Consider the following 12,376-nt stretch of genomic DNA (forward strand, 5'->3'; position numbering starts at 1 on the left):
GATTGTCTCCCCTGAGAGGGACCTCACATTGCAGCAGGGAAGGGACTCCTGTCCCTGGTTTGCAGCAGAAATAATGAGTGATGAATTGACCATAACCCACATTCCCCATCTCCCTGCACTGCTTTGGGGGAGAGGAGGTAGATCTCAGGAAGGAGGGAAAAGAGGGGTGAGGAGAAGGTGTTAAAATTTATTTTACTTCTTATCATCCTGCTCTGATTTTGTTAGTAATAAATTCAATTAATATCCCCAGTTTGAATCTCTTTTACCCAAGACAGTAATTGGTGAGTGATCTCTCCAAGTCCTTATATCAACCCATGAACCCTTTCTTAGTTATATTTTCTCTCCCCTGTCCAGATGCAGAGGGAAGTAATAGAGGGGCTTTGGTGGGTGCCTGGTGTCCAGCCAAAATCAACCCACTACACACTTGAGAACTTAAAATTTTTATTTGTAAACATCTAAGGAGACTAGAAAAATCTGGCCCCAAAAAACTTAAGAGACATGGGACTGGCATGCTGGAGCTCTGACATCACTCGCCAGTTAGATTCAGCAGGACAACAAATGCTAAAAGTTCTTTGGTGTAATGAAGACAAGGCTGCTGCCAGGACGGCTCCATAAGAGGACTGAAGCACTCTTTGGTCCATGTTTGCTGACTTTTGGTATAATCTGCAAGGATTCTTTATTCCCCTGGCTTTCCATAAAAGAGCTGGAAAATCAAAAAACCCACATCTGGATATGTCATTATTAAAGACCATCTTGCTGTTTGTGGTCTAACACGTTCCCATAGGTTTAAGTATCAGGCAGGACACAGAGACTCCACATAGGTTTAAATTTTCTTCTCCTTTCATTTGTATTGCACAAGTAGGTCATTGCTTTACTCCAACTATGATAGCTCTGTCTTGTCTTTAAATAACTCAAAGAGAACTATATGGGCTCTGCTGTTGCTGCTTATGGTTTTTATCCATGCATGTCCTCCTTGTAACACAACCTGCTGTTCAAGAAAGAAAAACCCTTTTGGCTTTGCTGGGGCTTTGGGGTTTTTTGAGCAGAAAGGGATTAGCAATGAGTTTTCTTAACTTTCTTTGTGTCCATTCAGCCAACAATCAATGAACTTGAAATTATTGTCATACCTCATACTGCCTGATGGCTCTCATCATCCCTACACATACCAAATCACTTCTGCTCTCACTGGGGCCACTTTCTCTGATTGCTTTCGACCTCAGCTTTTCTCTCAGTCCAGGACTGCGTGTCCTCCTCCAGCTATATCCCTTCAGTTAATGAGTCTTCTCATTCATTCAGTCTGTCTCCTTGGAAGTATTTTTAGACTGTGATCAGCTCCCTTGAGCTGGCTATTTCTTAAGATAAATGCTATTTCACGTCATCTTTCCTCCTATGTTCCCTGTGCCTTATTACTTTTACATTTTAACTCTACATCCTCTGAGGATATCTAATGCAGACCTTGTGGCATGCAGGCCTTCAGGGCTGCCCAGCAGTGCAGTATGGAGAGGAACACCATGCACTACTTACTTTTTATGAGATTCTTACTGTGCATAAGAACTGATTTCTGGTTTACTTCAGAGTTGCATCCCCTCATTTCCTCTATACTGCCATTGCAAAGACTTCTGAGACCTTAGAGGCGACACCATTTTTTCAGTTAATCCCACTTAAAATAGACAAGCCACTAAGAAAATGTCTGTGGTTTCTGTGCAAGGTCTTTAGCAACAGGGAGCTTTTACTCCAGCCACTGGCATTACCAGAGAAGAAATCTGGTGGTCATCTGATTTTCCAAAGCCAGAGAAGCCTAAGTGCTTTATTTTTAAAACCTTTGCAAGTATTTAGACATTGTCACAAGAAATCATGTTCCAAAATATATTTGCTATTGCAGCTGCTATGTTATGAAATGCAAATAGTAAGTAATGACTCTTTAAGTACAGAAGATGAGAAGCTTTTATTATTTATCCTTAGAAAACTTTAGAGTCATTGAACAGATTTAGAATTTGTGACATTGCCATTGAGCTTAGCCTTCATTTAATAAATCATGGCTAGGAGCAAAGGTTCTATTCACAGTTGTTGAGCCCTGTTACATTCTCTTACCAAGGATTTATGTAGGTATAGAGAAGTATGACAAGGAAGGGATGTCAGGGCAGCTGACTTATTTTAAAGAATACTCTTAACTGTTCCTGCAGGACCACTACCCCAAGCAGGGCAGTTTGCACACTTTGGAATAAGCAGAATAATAAGCCAATATACAGGGTCGATCTAGTGTTACATTTTTATAGCTCTTTCCATCCCAGAGGATGTTAACTGTAAAGGATGTGGCCATCTGAAAGTCCCACCACAACTGCTGAAATCCAGTATTTTGCTGCAAATGAACCATTTAGCTGCATAAAATGGTGATGCAGCAATTTCCAGCCAGTAACACAGGTGTCTGACACGAAGCATAGCTGTGCATGACTGTGCTGCAGTGACTCAAACTGGGATCTGTCTGTGCTTCTGCAAGGACTGAAATTCTGTGGCAAGGGCAGACAGCTGTAACCCTGACACGGGCCAGGTATGATCCAGCCCTGATGTGAAGAGGCAGCAGGCTTCATGGGCAACTAATGTTGTAGGGGATGGAATCTGTCCTTGCAGAGTGGCCAACTGAAACCTGAGTTGTTTTGCCCTTCTCAGTGTGCCTCCCTAAGGAGCTTTACAGCCCAGGCACTGTGGCAGCAGGTGCCAAGTGCCATAAGCTGCCCAAGACTGCAGTGTCCCTCAAAAGCCAAAAGCAGAGGGCAGAGATGTCAAAACATAATTTCTGATGGTGGAAGGTGGCTTCTAGCTGAAATGTTGAAAGCCTATTGTCATTAAGTCTACAAAAGGGGAGAAGTTGGATCAGCAAGTCTGTGGAACAAGAATAATCCTTCCAAGACAAAGTGTATGGCATGAGACTCTGGCTCTGGTTCCAGTGTCTAGGTGCCTGTCTGCTCACCTTGACACCAATTGACAGGAAGGAAAAATTTATGCTGAGATGTTGTTTGTGGGTGATGATAATAGCTTAATTTTCCCATAGCTTTGAGTTGACAAGGCATGATTTTGGTAGTGTAATTTTTAAATAGAAATTAGAATGGATCTGCAAATTGGTTATTAGATGCGTTTTTAGATTGGTCATTACATTAAAATAGGGAGGATGAAAGGACTTGTCAAAAATCACATGATGAATTACTGGCAAAGCCAATAAACAAATCCTAATTTCTTCCTTTGACACATCTGTGTGTATGCTGTAACAAATGTATAGAGACAGCTAATGACAGCTAACTGTCAAAGAGCACAATACAGCTCATGTAAAAAATCAGAATACCTTTTATTTTTCACTGTTAGAGAAAATACATCATATTACCCACAGAAACGATTGTGTGTTCATGCGAACACACACAGTGTGGAAGGATGTATATCCTCCATGTTTTAGTTATCTAGCTAAGGGTTTTTCCAGTATATTTTCAAGGTTATTCTGCTCATCACAATATACTTTGTTTGTTATTGATTCAAACGTGTATTCAAGTGTAAAGTAGTCAAAGATGGTTACAAAGCCTATAGAAATGAGTGACTCCATTCTGGCCTGTGAGAAACTCAAGGATAAAAGCAAGGGGCATTCCGCTACCAGGAACGCACCAAGAGCCTTTCTGAGGAAGAAATAACATTTTTCATGGCTTGTCAGCATACTCCCATTCAGCCTATTAAAGAGAAGCAATGGATTCCTACCCAGCCCACATAAGCTGATGCAGTTTGCCAAAGCAGAGGCTTCTCTCTTGCAGCTGCTGGGGAATCCAGTGCTCTGACCCTGGTAGAGATGTTGTGGTATCCTTTGTTAAGACATCTGTAAGCACAGGATCTCAGCACTGATCTAATGGGCTGCTGCTGCGGCTAAAAAGCAGCAGACACATGAAGTTGATTAATCCCTGTAGTAATTCTATTAACACCCTTAATGGAGTTATAATATGGATAATTTTACCCCTCTGCAGCAATGCGAGAGGGAATTGCCCTGGAGAGCCTGTAACTAAAGTGTGGCAGGGATGTCTGAGAAAAGCATTTTCCTGTTTGTTTTAGTGCAAAATGAAGTGCCCTGATGGGTTGGAAAACTGCCTTGTTTTCTGGAATTTTGAACACTTCACAGCCCTAATGGTGCAGGTGTTCCCTGTGAGAGGGTGATGCATCAGGGCTCTGACACAGCAGCCACGCTCCTGGCACCCTCCCAAGTGCTTGCTGTGTGGCCACACTTCCTCTGTCTCTCTCACAGGTATGCATAGCCTGTCTCATCACACAGCTTCTCAAACACCGCATTTTCATTCATCTTTGTGGTTTCCTCTCCTTGTCTCTCCATCTGACCATGATTTATCTGCTTGCTGCTCCCTGTCAGAAGGGCAGCTTTGCCCGGACTCTGTCATTGGACAAAGAATTGCTAAAAATAAGCAGCACAGCTACAGTCTTGACCTATCATTGTATAGGGAAGAGATCAATAACAGAAATGAGAAATTCTCCATTTCTTTTTGTTTTTCTCCTTATTTTCTAGCCTGTGGAGAGCAGGTTTATCTGATGCATTAACCATGTTCATAGCCTGTTCCTAGGACAACTTGATTGCATTGCAGTTCTGTCATTAAGGGCTTGTCAGTATTGTGAATCAAGAATCATATCTTGAGATGGAAGGGACCCACAAGGATCATTGAAATCCAACTCTTTGCCCTGAATAGGACAATCTTGAGAATGGCACCATGTACCTGAGATCACTGTCCAAACAATTCTGCAGTGATGCTCTCATGTGAAGTTACCTAATGTATATAAGTGCCAAAGAGCCACTCCACAAAAACCTCCCTAAGACTAGACACCATTTTTACAGTCTTCCACAACAACCCAGGCTCCTGATGCAGTTTCTTAAGACTATATAGGGTAACTAATAGGGCTGGGGACTGAGGGATTCTGACAGGAAGCCACAGGAGGGTCTGACTAAGTTTTCTGCTAGTTCAAAGGCTGTTGCCACCTATGCAGGTGCAGTGATGTGACTACTAAGCTGGAGCATCTCATCTACATGGTTTGTGATTTCCATGTAAATATGCTTAATTTATTCTGTTTGATAGCCCATCCTTTCCTCCCACAGCGACTGCAATCCCAAAAGATGGAGTAGCCCAGCTCTGTAGTGATCCAGGAGACAGTGGGAGAGAGCAGGGAAGGTGTTGTGTGCGTGGGATGCACACACACACACACACGGGGATTTTATTTCTCTTTCTGCCTACGGTAGCCACTCTCCACATTCTGCACAGGGATGAGAAGTCCAAGCAGCCACTTCTTGCCAAAGACTTCTTGCAGGTTGTCCCTCCAGGGCCGGGCTCTCACCAGCATTCCCTTCCGCACCTGGTACCGCGTCTGCCCGCGCAGGATCAGCAGCAGCTGGTGGCAGCAGAAGCCGGCGCACGCCAGTCCAATCCCAAGCCAGAGGTAGAGCATGAGGATCACAAACATCTCAGAGCTAAGGAGAGCTCCTGAAAACCAGGAGGGAGGGAGGAAAAGAAAAGAAACTGCTTAGACACACCCCACAAGCAGTTAACACAGCCCCAGGAACCAACAAACCAGCTGTTTCCTCTGGCCACAAGTGGGGAGGTAGGAACAAGACAGGCTGGTGGCTGTAACTGTATTAAATTATTTCCTTCATAGTGTCTGATGAATGGACCTGCCCCAGAAATACTCAAATGACAGTGGTCTCTTGTACACTTCTTCTTTTGCTGTTTATGTGTGGATCTAGATTACAGGGACAAATTCAGCCAGAAGTAAAGCATATCTGTAAGACTTCAGCACTATTCTGAACAATAATTAATTTATTTAAGGACTTACCTACTCATCAGAGATTTATAGGATTTTGAAAAGACAAGTGGACCCTACAGCATGTTGATCCTTCTAAGAAGCCTTAGTGTTTGTATTAACACAAGGCAGAAATATTCTGGATTTCTCTTTTTCTCTCTCTCTATAAAATGTTAAAATAGAAAAATAAATCAATAATGGCTTTCCTACCTTTGGAACAAGGCAGTTTTCATGTGAATACAAGAAAGAAACAGAAACCTTTCTAAAATACATTCCAAATTCCTTTCATTAGCTGCTGCTAGAATACTCAAAATACTTTGAATATCTGAAGCTCCTAATCCAACTGGGGGGTTTTAGTATATGTTGGTGATGAATATATTTGAATAAAAATATTCTGTAGGCCCTTTCCTCTACAATGATTTTAGAACTCCTTCTGGAAAATATTAGTATAACAGCAGGTGTCACTGAGTGACCTTTCAGTGTGTAAGCAGAGCTAAACCCATTAATATAAAATTCTCTGTGTGCCCATATGATGTTTATGCAAGTATTTTGTGCATATTGGTATATTATTAAACACCCATATTTACACACAGGCCTATTTACACAAAGGAAATGAAATGTGTATCAATACTGGTATAAATAGCTGATATCTTTTCACTGGTTCCTATAAGGTTTAGAAATAAAAAAACTCTCACATGCTTCTGTTCCTCTGGAAGACCATGAGCCTCATAAGACCAGGTGTGATAGAGTAGGGATTGCCTGGACAATAGAGGTGTGCTGCCCAAAAGAGGTACATGGGTGCTTCAGGTTTTAAGTTCAACAGAAGGGTCACTGGATATGCAGAAGGCTGGATTATGTGGTATCACCTAGTTTTGCAATCTGTGAGTCCCATCTTTTCCACCTGGCAGTGCTGTAAGTGAGAGATCGGGGCAGGCTCCTCTGAGGATAATTTGTAAGGACACTGACTACAGCCTCAAGCTTTCAGAGACTGTCTTCACTTGAAAAAGGTGCAGGAATCATTCCATTTTCTCCCTAAATGCAATGTCATCTTTCCCTTCTTATTAGATCCCATTCAGCTCAGTGGGCTCCGTATGCAACACAGCGAGAGAAGAACAAGCCCCTTAGGATAATGACAAATCCTCATACCAATTCTGTCAGAATAACTTAATCTACCAGGTAAGAAGCCCAGAGCCAAATACTGGATTCTTTGTTCATCTTTTACTGGACCAGAGTGTGACAGATATTTATTTTTTCCTACAGCTGATACCCAAATGGGATATGGGGAGAGACCTTTTCTTTAGATCCTTTGCAAAGCACCTGTAGGCTTTATTTATCTGACTTGATGAAATTCAACATTCAGGAAGTAATTACCCTTGTTTCCCTTTGAAAATATTAAGCATCTCTGAGCCATCCTTTCCAGAGACAGCATTTTTTAAACCATTTCTTCAGGCTACCTACATAAAGCATCTTCTATAATTTATTTTGTGTGGTCCAATACAATGTGTTTACAATAGTGCTCTCCATTTGCCCCTGATCCCCACAGTCTCTTTTAGCCTTGGATTCTTTTTTTTCTCTAAGTGATCCAGTCTGATCTCAAGGTTATATTGCCTTATACTATCCATGCCAGAAAAGCTGTATTGTAGGCTGTAGTTATCGACTTTGGGTCCGATTCTGAAATCCACGCCTGAGTACAGTCTGGGCAGAATGAGCCAGCTGAAAACTTTCCCAGCATGAAAGCAGGAACACTTAGTTGACATAAAACCAGCAGATTAACCCTTCATCCTCCTTTACTACTTCTGCAGTACAGTGGGCATGATGGAGAAGAAGAAAGATAAAGTTTTTTCCCTGCTATCGCAGTTCTCTGTTTGGATGATACAACAACCCTTAAGTAACAATAACATTAGCTGAAAAATACTGTGTGAGCCACCCTTCCAGGTAACCGTTCAAGACTGTGATTTTCTCTCCTGAAATGGAGGTTAAATGTGCTGGTAGAAACCCAGTGGGCCCTTCCTCCCAAGCAATCAAGACACCACATGCCTGTATCTTGCTGTGTGAGGCAGCAGTTCTCAGCAGAACTAGGGGTTTGGTGGGAGCTGCTGGAAGCTGCTGCCTCTCAAGGGTGTTCTGGCTCTTAGCTCTGCATCCAGACCCATTGTGTCCCACTCAAACACTGTTCACGGGCTGTATTGGTGCCACAGCTGCTGCCACCAGAGCTGGGGCGCTTCAGTGTCTGCAAATATGTGCCAGGACCCATCACTGTGCAGACGAGCCCTCAGAGTCAGGGAGAACTAATTCCTTGATAATCTCCTCCCATATCCCTGCTCCCCCTCCCAGAGTGCTGTGCTGAGCAGAGCTTAGGCACACGGGAAAATCATTCCCAGTGTTTTTAATGCTAGTAAAGCTCATGCAATATTATTTACAAAAAATTCTTCTAGTTGGAAAAATTATTCCATAAAAGTGTCATGGCAGGATTTCATGTTTATTGTCTTTCAGTGATTACCATGACAAATCTGCAAATTTGCCAAGCAGAGAGATATTTGTTTGTTTTCAGATGGCATTCCAGCCTGGAATCTGAAAAGCAAGCTAGGGCCTCTCTGGCTCCTGTATTCCCAGCACTGGAGTCTCCACACTCAGATCTTAATCAACACTTCTGGTGACAATGCACAAGCCAAAACAGACTCCCTTCTTACAGAGTTCAGCTGAACCTGCAAAGCTAAAATATACGGGCTACCTATTTTAGTCTAGTAAAAGCTGATGTAAGTGCATGAGGCTGGAGCTCATAGATGGGAGACAGCAATTTTCTGCAGCCGCTCTCAGGGCAGAGTAGCAGTCTAGGCTGTCTGCATAATCCCTTCTCTGAGGTTAGGATCTGTCTAACTCTTGGGTTTGGACAGAGAAAGGGTTGAGGCTGGAGAGTTTGAAGGTGTGTGAAAGGTGAAGAGCCAAGGCTTCTTGCTCTGCAAGAACAGAGGATGAGTTATGGGAGCAAAATCAGGAGAGGGAAGGAGAAGGGTTGTGGAGATTTACAGAAAGGCAGGGAGAGAGGGGGAAGAAGTAGAAAGAAGGGTAAGGAATGGAAGCAAGGAGAAGGATGTATTTGCTTTTGGTGTGGAGCCTTTGCAAAAAGCAGCACAGAGAATTTCCCATGGTTCTCTGTGGACTTGTGTCCCAGACTGGGGTCACAAGACAGGTACCTAATCATGTCACATCAACTGCTCTCTTGGTTTCTGTTGCCTAAACCCCAATTCTCCTGAGCTGGAAGGATGAAAAGATCTCAGTAATTTTGCACTGCCAGGAGGCAGGAGATGGGTGACAGTGGAGGGAGTAGACCTGGATAAGATATACCTGCTGGGATATGGGGAACCCGCAGATTTGTAGGGCACAAAAGTCTACAGGACCACCCCCACCTCTACCTGTAGGACACGCAAAAGATGCCTCATACCTGCAATAAAATCCATCTCCTCTGTCTAATTACAACACATGTCCTGCACAACAGATAGCTCTATTCTATCACCACCAAGCTGGTTATGAGGCATATTCCAGAGCCTAATGCTTTGGGAATGTAGCTATGGATGTAACCTGGAGCAGGTCCCAGCTTCTATTTCAGGTGAAGTCTTTTGGAAAGGCTGGCTGTAGCCTCCTAAGAAGGCCAATTGCCCCTCTGGCCCATTTCCATACCACACCTCCACACAGATGACTATCCAAGGAAGATCAGGTCCCCCCATCCCAGGAGCCCTGGAGGAGGAACATGCTCCTCATCTCTGAGCAAGGAGTCCTTACCTGAGAAGAACTGGCTGATGGAGTGAGGCAGAAGAGTGAGGAAGGCCAGTGGGTCCACAAAGGACATGGAAAGTGTAGCAGAAATGTAAGCCATGCCTGCCACCAGGGAGTCAAGGCAAGCCAGGGAGGTGTAGAGGCAGAACATGATGAAGTTTCGCATGTTCCTGCTCCCGATGCAGTTCCCTGTGAAGAAACAGTGGTGGTCATGCCTCTGGGTGACTCTGGAACACAGTCTACAGAAGTGAGTGCCGGGCAAGGCTGAGCCAGGGGACCTGCTTCCATCCAGCCAGTCTGCCACTTCGGCTCCTTTGCCCAAGTTAAAGTCCTTGCCCAAGTCCTCGGGGGAGTTCTGGATCACAAGGACGTAGTTGCCCAGGGCATTAGCTGAGAGGAAGAGGAAGAGGGCCCCATGCAGCAGAGCAGGCGAGAAAAGTGGGGTGGTGGAAGGGTCTCTGAACATGCTGGGGATGAAGACAAAGATCTGGAGGACGAAGGTCACTAGGGAGATGCACAAGAAGTAGGCTGGAGCGACAACATTGAGCAACCTGAGAACTAGCATTGCGGATTACGTTCCTGCAGGGGAAAGCAAGGAGAGAAGGAACATCACCGCTCCGGCTGCACACTTCATCCTTCCATTTCCTGCCGGGTCCCGGCCCCGCTGCCTTCGGGAAATGCCCTCCGGGGGCCGCTCTCCCTCGCCGCCGCCCCACGGCCCCCGCCGGCCCGGGGCAAAGGGACAGCCCGTGGGCAGCGACCGCTCCCCGGCTCCCGGAGGAGACAGTCCGGCCCCGGCGCCAGCCTCGGGGGAACTTGCGGCAGCGGTGCCCCGGAGGGGCTGCAGCGGCTGCAGGGGAGAGGCGGCTCCCGCGGTGTGCCGGCGATGCGAGCGCCGCTCTGTTCACCTAGCAGTCTCTCTGCCAGGCAGGGTCAGTTTTGGTATTGCATGAGAGGAAAAAAGGTGGTGCTGGAGGAGGGGGGAGTGAATTGGAAAGGAGGGGTGGGAGGAGGAGAAGGGGAGGGGGGAGAGGTTGCTCTAATCCACTGCAATACGGATCAAATCCAGTGCTCTAATTTATCCCTTAAAGCCACGGATCTACAGATTACCTCTACGACCGCTGCCCCGTTCTGCACGAAATTAGAAAATATACAAAACAGCTGGTCAAGTGCTGTCCGGATGCAACCTGCGGCGCTCGGCTTCCGAGCCGGAGCAGCCCCGCAGCAGCAGCCGCAGCTGTGGCCGGGCAGGACGCATCCCCGCCGGGCAGGCGGTCACCCCGGCCGCGGGGCTCAGCCTGCAGGCTCGGGGCGCAGGGCAGCCCGGGGGGCGCAGGCGGCGGGCAGCGAGCTGGGTGGCGGTGCGGGCGCCCCGAGCACCCCCGCGCCGGCAGCCGCAAGGAGTCCCCAGCGCCGGTGTCTGCAGAGCCCCGGCGGCCCGGACCCGCTCGGCCCCGCGGCGCTGCGGGCTGCCCGCTGCCACCTTGCAGTCCCCTTGTCCCCAGGCGCGCCGGGAGCCGCCCGGTACCGGCGTGTGTGGCGCCGGCGGAGCCGCTCCCACAGCCGGCCATGCCGAGTGAGATCCCCGCGGCAGCCGAGCCGGAGAGCGCCCGGAGTCTGCCCTGTTCTTCCTCTCCCTTCCTGCTCTTCTCCTGTCCCTCTTTTCTCTGCCCCTGCCCTCTGTCTGTCTCTCTCTGTCCAGTGCCTTGTGTCCCTCCCTGTTCCTGTCCTTGTCCCTGTGCTTTTCAACCACGGACTTCTCCCTCCCTCCCCATATCTCCCTCCCGCGTCCCGTTCCTGTCCGGGGGTCTCCCGTCCCGACCCTCCCCGTGCTCCTGCCCCCGCCCGGCTCCCCGTAGCTGTCCCTTCAGCACCAGCCGCACCTGCAGCAGCTCCGTCCGCCTCCCGCCGAGCACAGCCCGCCCCAGGAGAAGAGAAAGGTGTTCTTGGGCCTCTCACAACTCCCACGTGGAGAGCAGAAGGGTGGGAAGAGGCATTCTGCCCCTCCAGCCCGCAGAGCACCATTCCTCCCCACAGTGTGGGTGAGGGATGCAAGATGAGTTTTCTGTGTCCCTGTGCCTCCCCAGTTGGAACCAGCACTGGAGGCAAGGGGAAATGTGGGGGGGAGTCGTTGCAGGTTCAAAGCCTCCCGATACACAAGCAGGAAGGGCTTTGATGTGGGCAGGTGGTGCCTGGGCAGTAGCCTGGTGCTGGCAGAAGTTTTGCAGACACGTGTTTGCTCTCTGACAGCTACACACCCTCACCCCCCCTGCCCACCCACGCTCTCCTTGTACTGTCTACACAGGCTCTGTGCACGGCCTCTCCTTCTCCTACACACCTACGTGCTGCACCCTCCCAGCTCTCATGAGCAGCATCCCTGTCTCCCTCCACAGACAAGCCACCTATGACAGGAGAAGGGGGGAGAAGAGAGCTATTGGGCTGCAGCTGTGTCCCTGGAGACAGTCAAACTCTGCACTGGTGAAAAGTCAAAGAAAAATGCATTTTATATAATCTTAGGTCCTAGGTATACTGGCCAGTCCCTCAGCACAGGCTCTGCAACTCCACAAGAGACTCTCCCTTTGCCTGAAGGTTCAGAGCAAAATGAAAGTGTGTTTCACGTCTCAGTTTCTAGGGAGAGAAGACTGGAGAAGAGAGCGGCTGTGCCTGTCTCCTGCACGTGCACCAGCGTGGAAGGTGATGACAGCAACCAAGCGTTCAAGGGCTCTTCATTAGAAATAACTTTTCTCCCAGGTAACCTTAATGGTTCGACATTTCT

General features: G+C 47.4%; 1 protein-coding gene across 3 annotated transcripts; it reads right to left on the minus strand.

Annotated features, from left to right (window-relative positions):
* Positions 1–1,926: 1,926 nt before the first annotated feature.
* ZDHHC22 (zinc finger DHHC-type palmitoyltransferase 22) lies at positions 1,927–11,680 on the minus strand. 3 transcript variants are annotated; one of them, XM_058026902.1, is made up of 3 exons: positions 11,484–11,680; positions 9,607–10,179; positions 1,927–5,510 (listed from the first exon to the last, which is right to left on the minus strand). In XM_058026902.1, exons 2-3 carry the CDS (start codon positions 10,163–10,165, stop codon positions 5,245–5,247), a joined length of 825 nt encoding a protein of 274 aa, XP_057882885.1. In that variant the 5' UTR covers positions 10,166–10,179; positions 11,484–11,680; the 3' UTR covers positions 1,927–5,244. The 3 variants fall into 3 exon arrangements, with proteins under 3 accessions (XP_057882885.1, XP_057882886.1, XP_057882883.1); XM_058026903.1 differs by lacking the exon at positions 11,484–11,680 and adding an exon at positions 10,711–10,758; XM_058026900.1 differs by lacking the exon at positions 11,484–11,680 and having other exon boundaries at positions 9,607–10,558.
* Between the last annotated feature and the right edge of the window lie 696 nt (positions 11,681–12,376).

Source organism: Melospiza georgiana, chromosome 6 (genome assembly GCF_028018845.1).
Source record: "Melospiza georgiana isolate bMelGeo1 chromosome 6, bMelGeo1.pri, whole genome shotgun sequence".
NCBI lineage: Eukaryota > Metazoa > Chordata > Aves > Passeriformes > Passerellidae > Melospiza > Melospiza georgiana.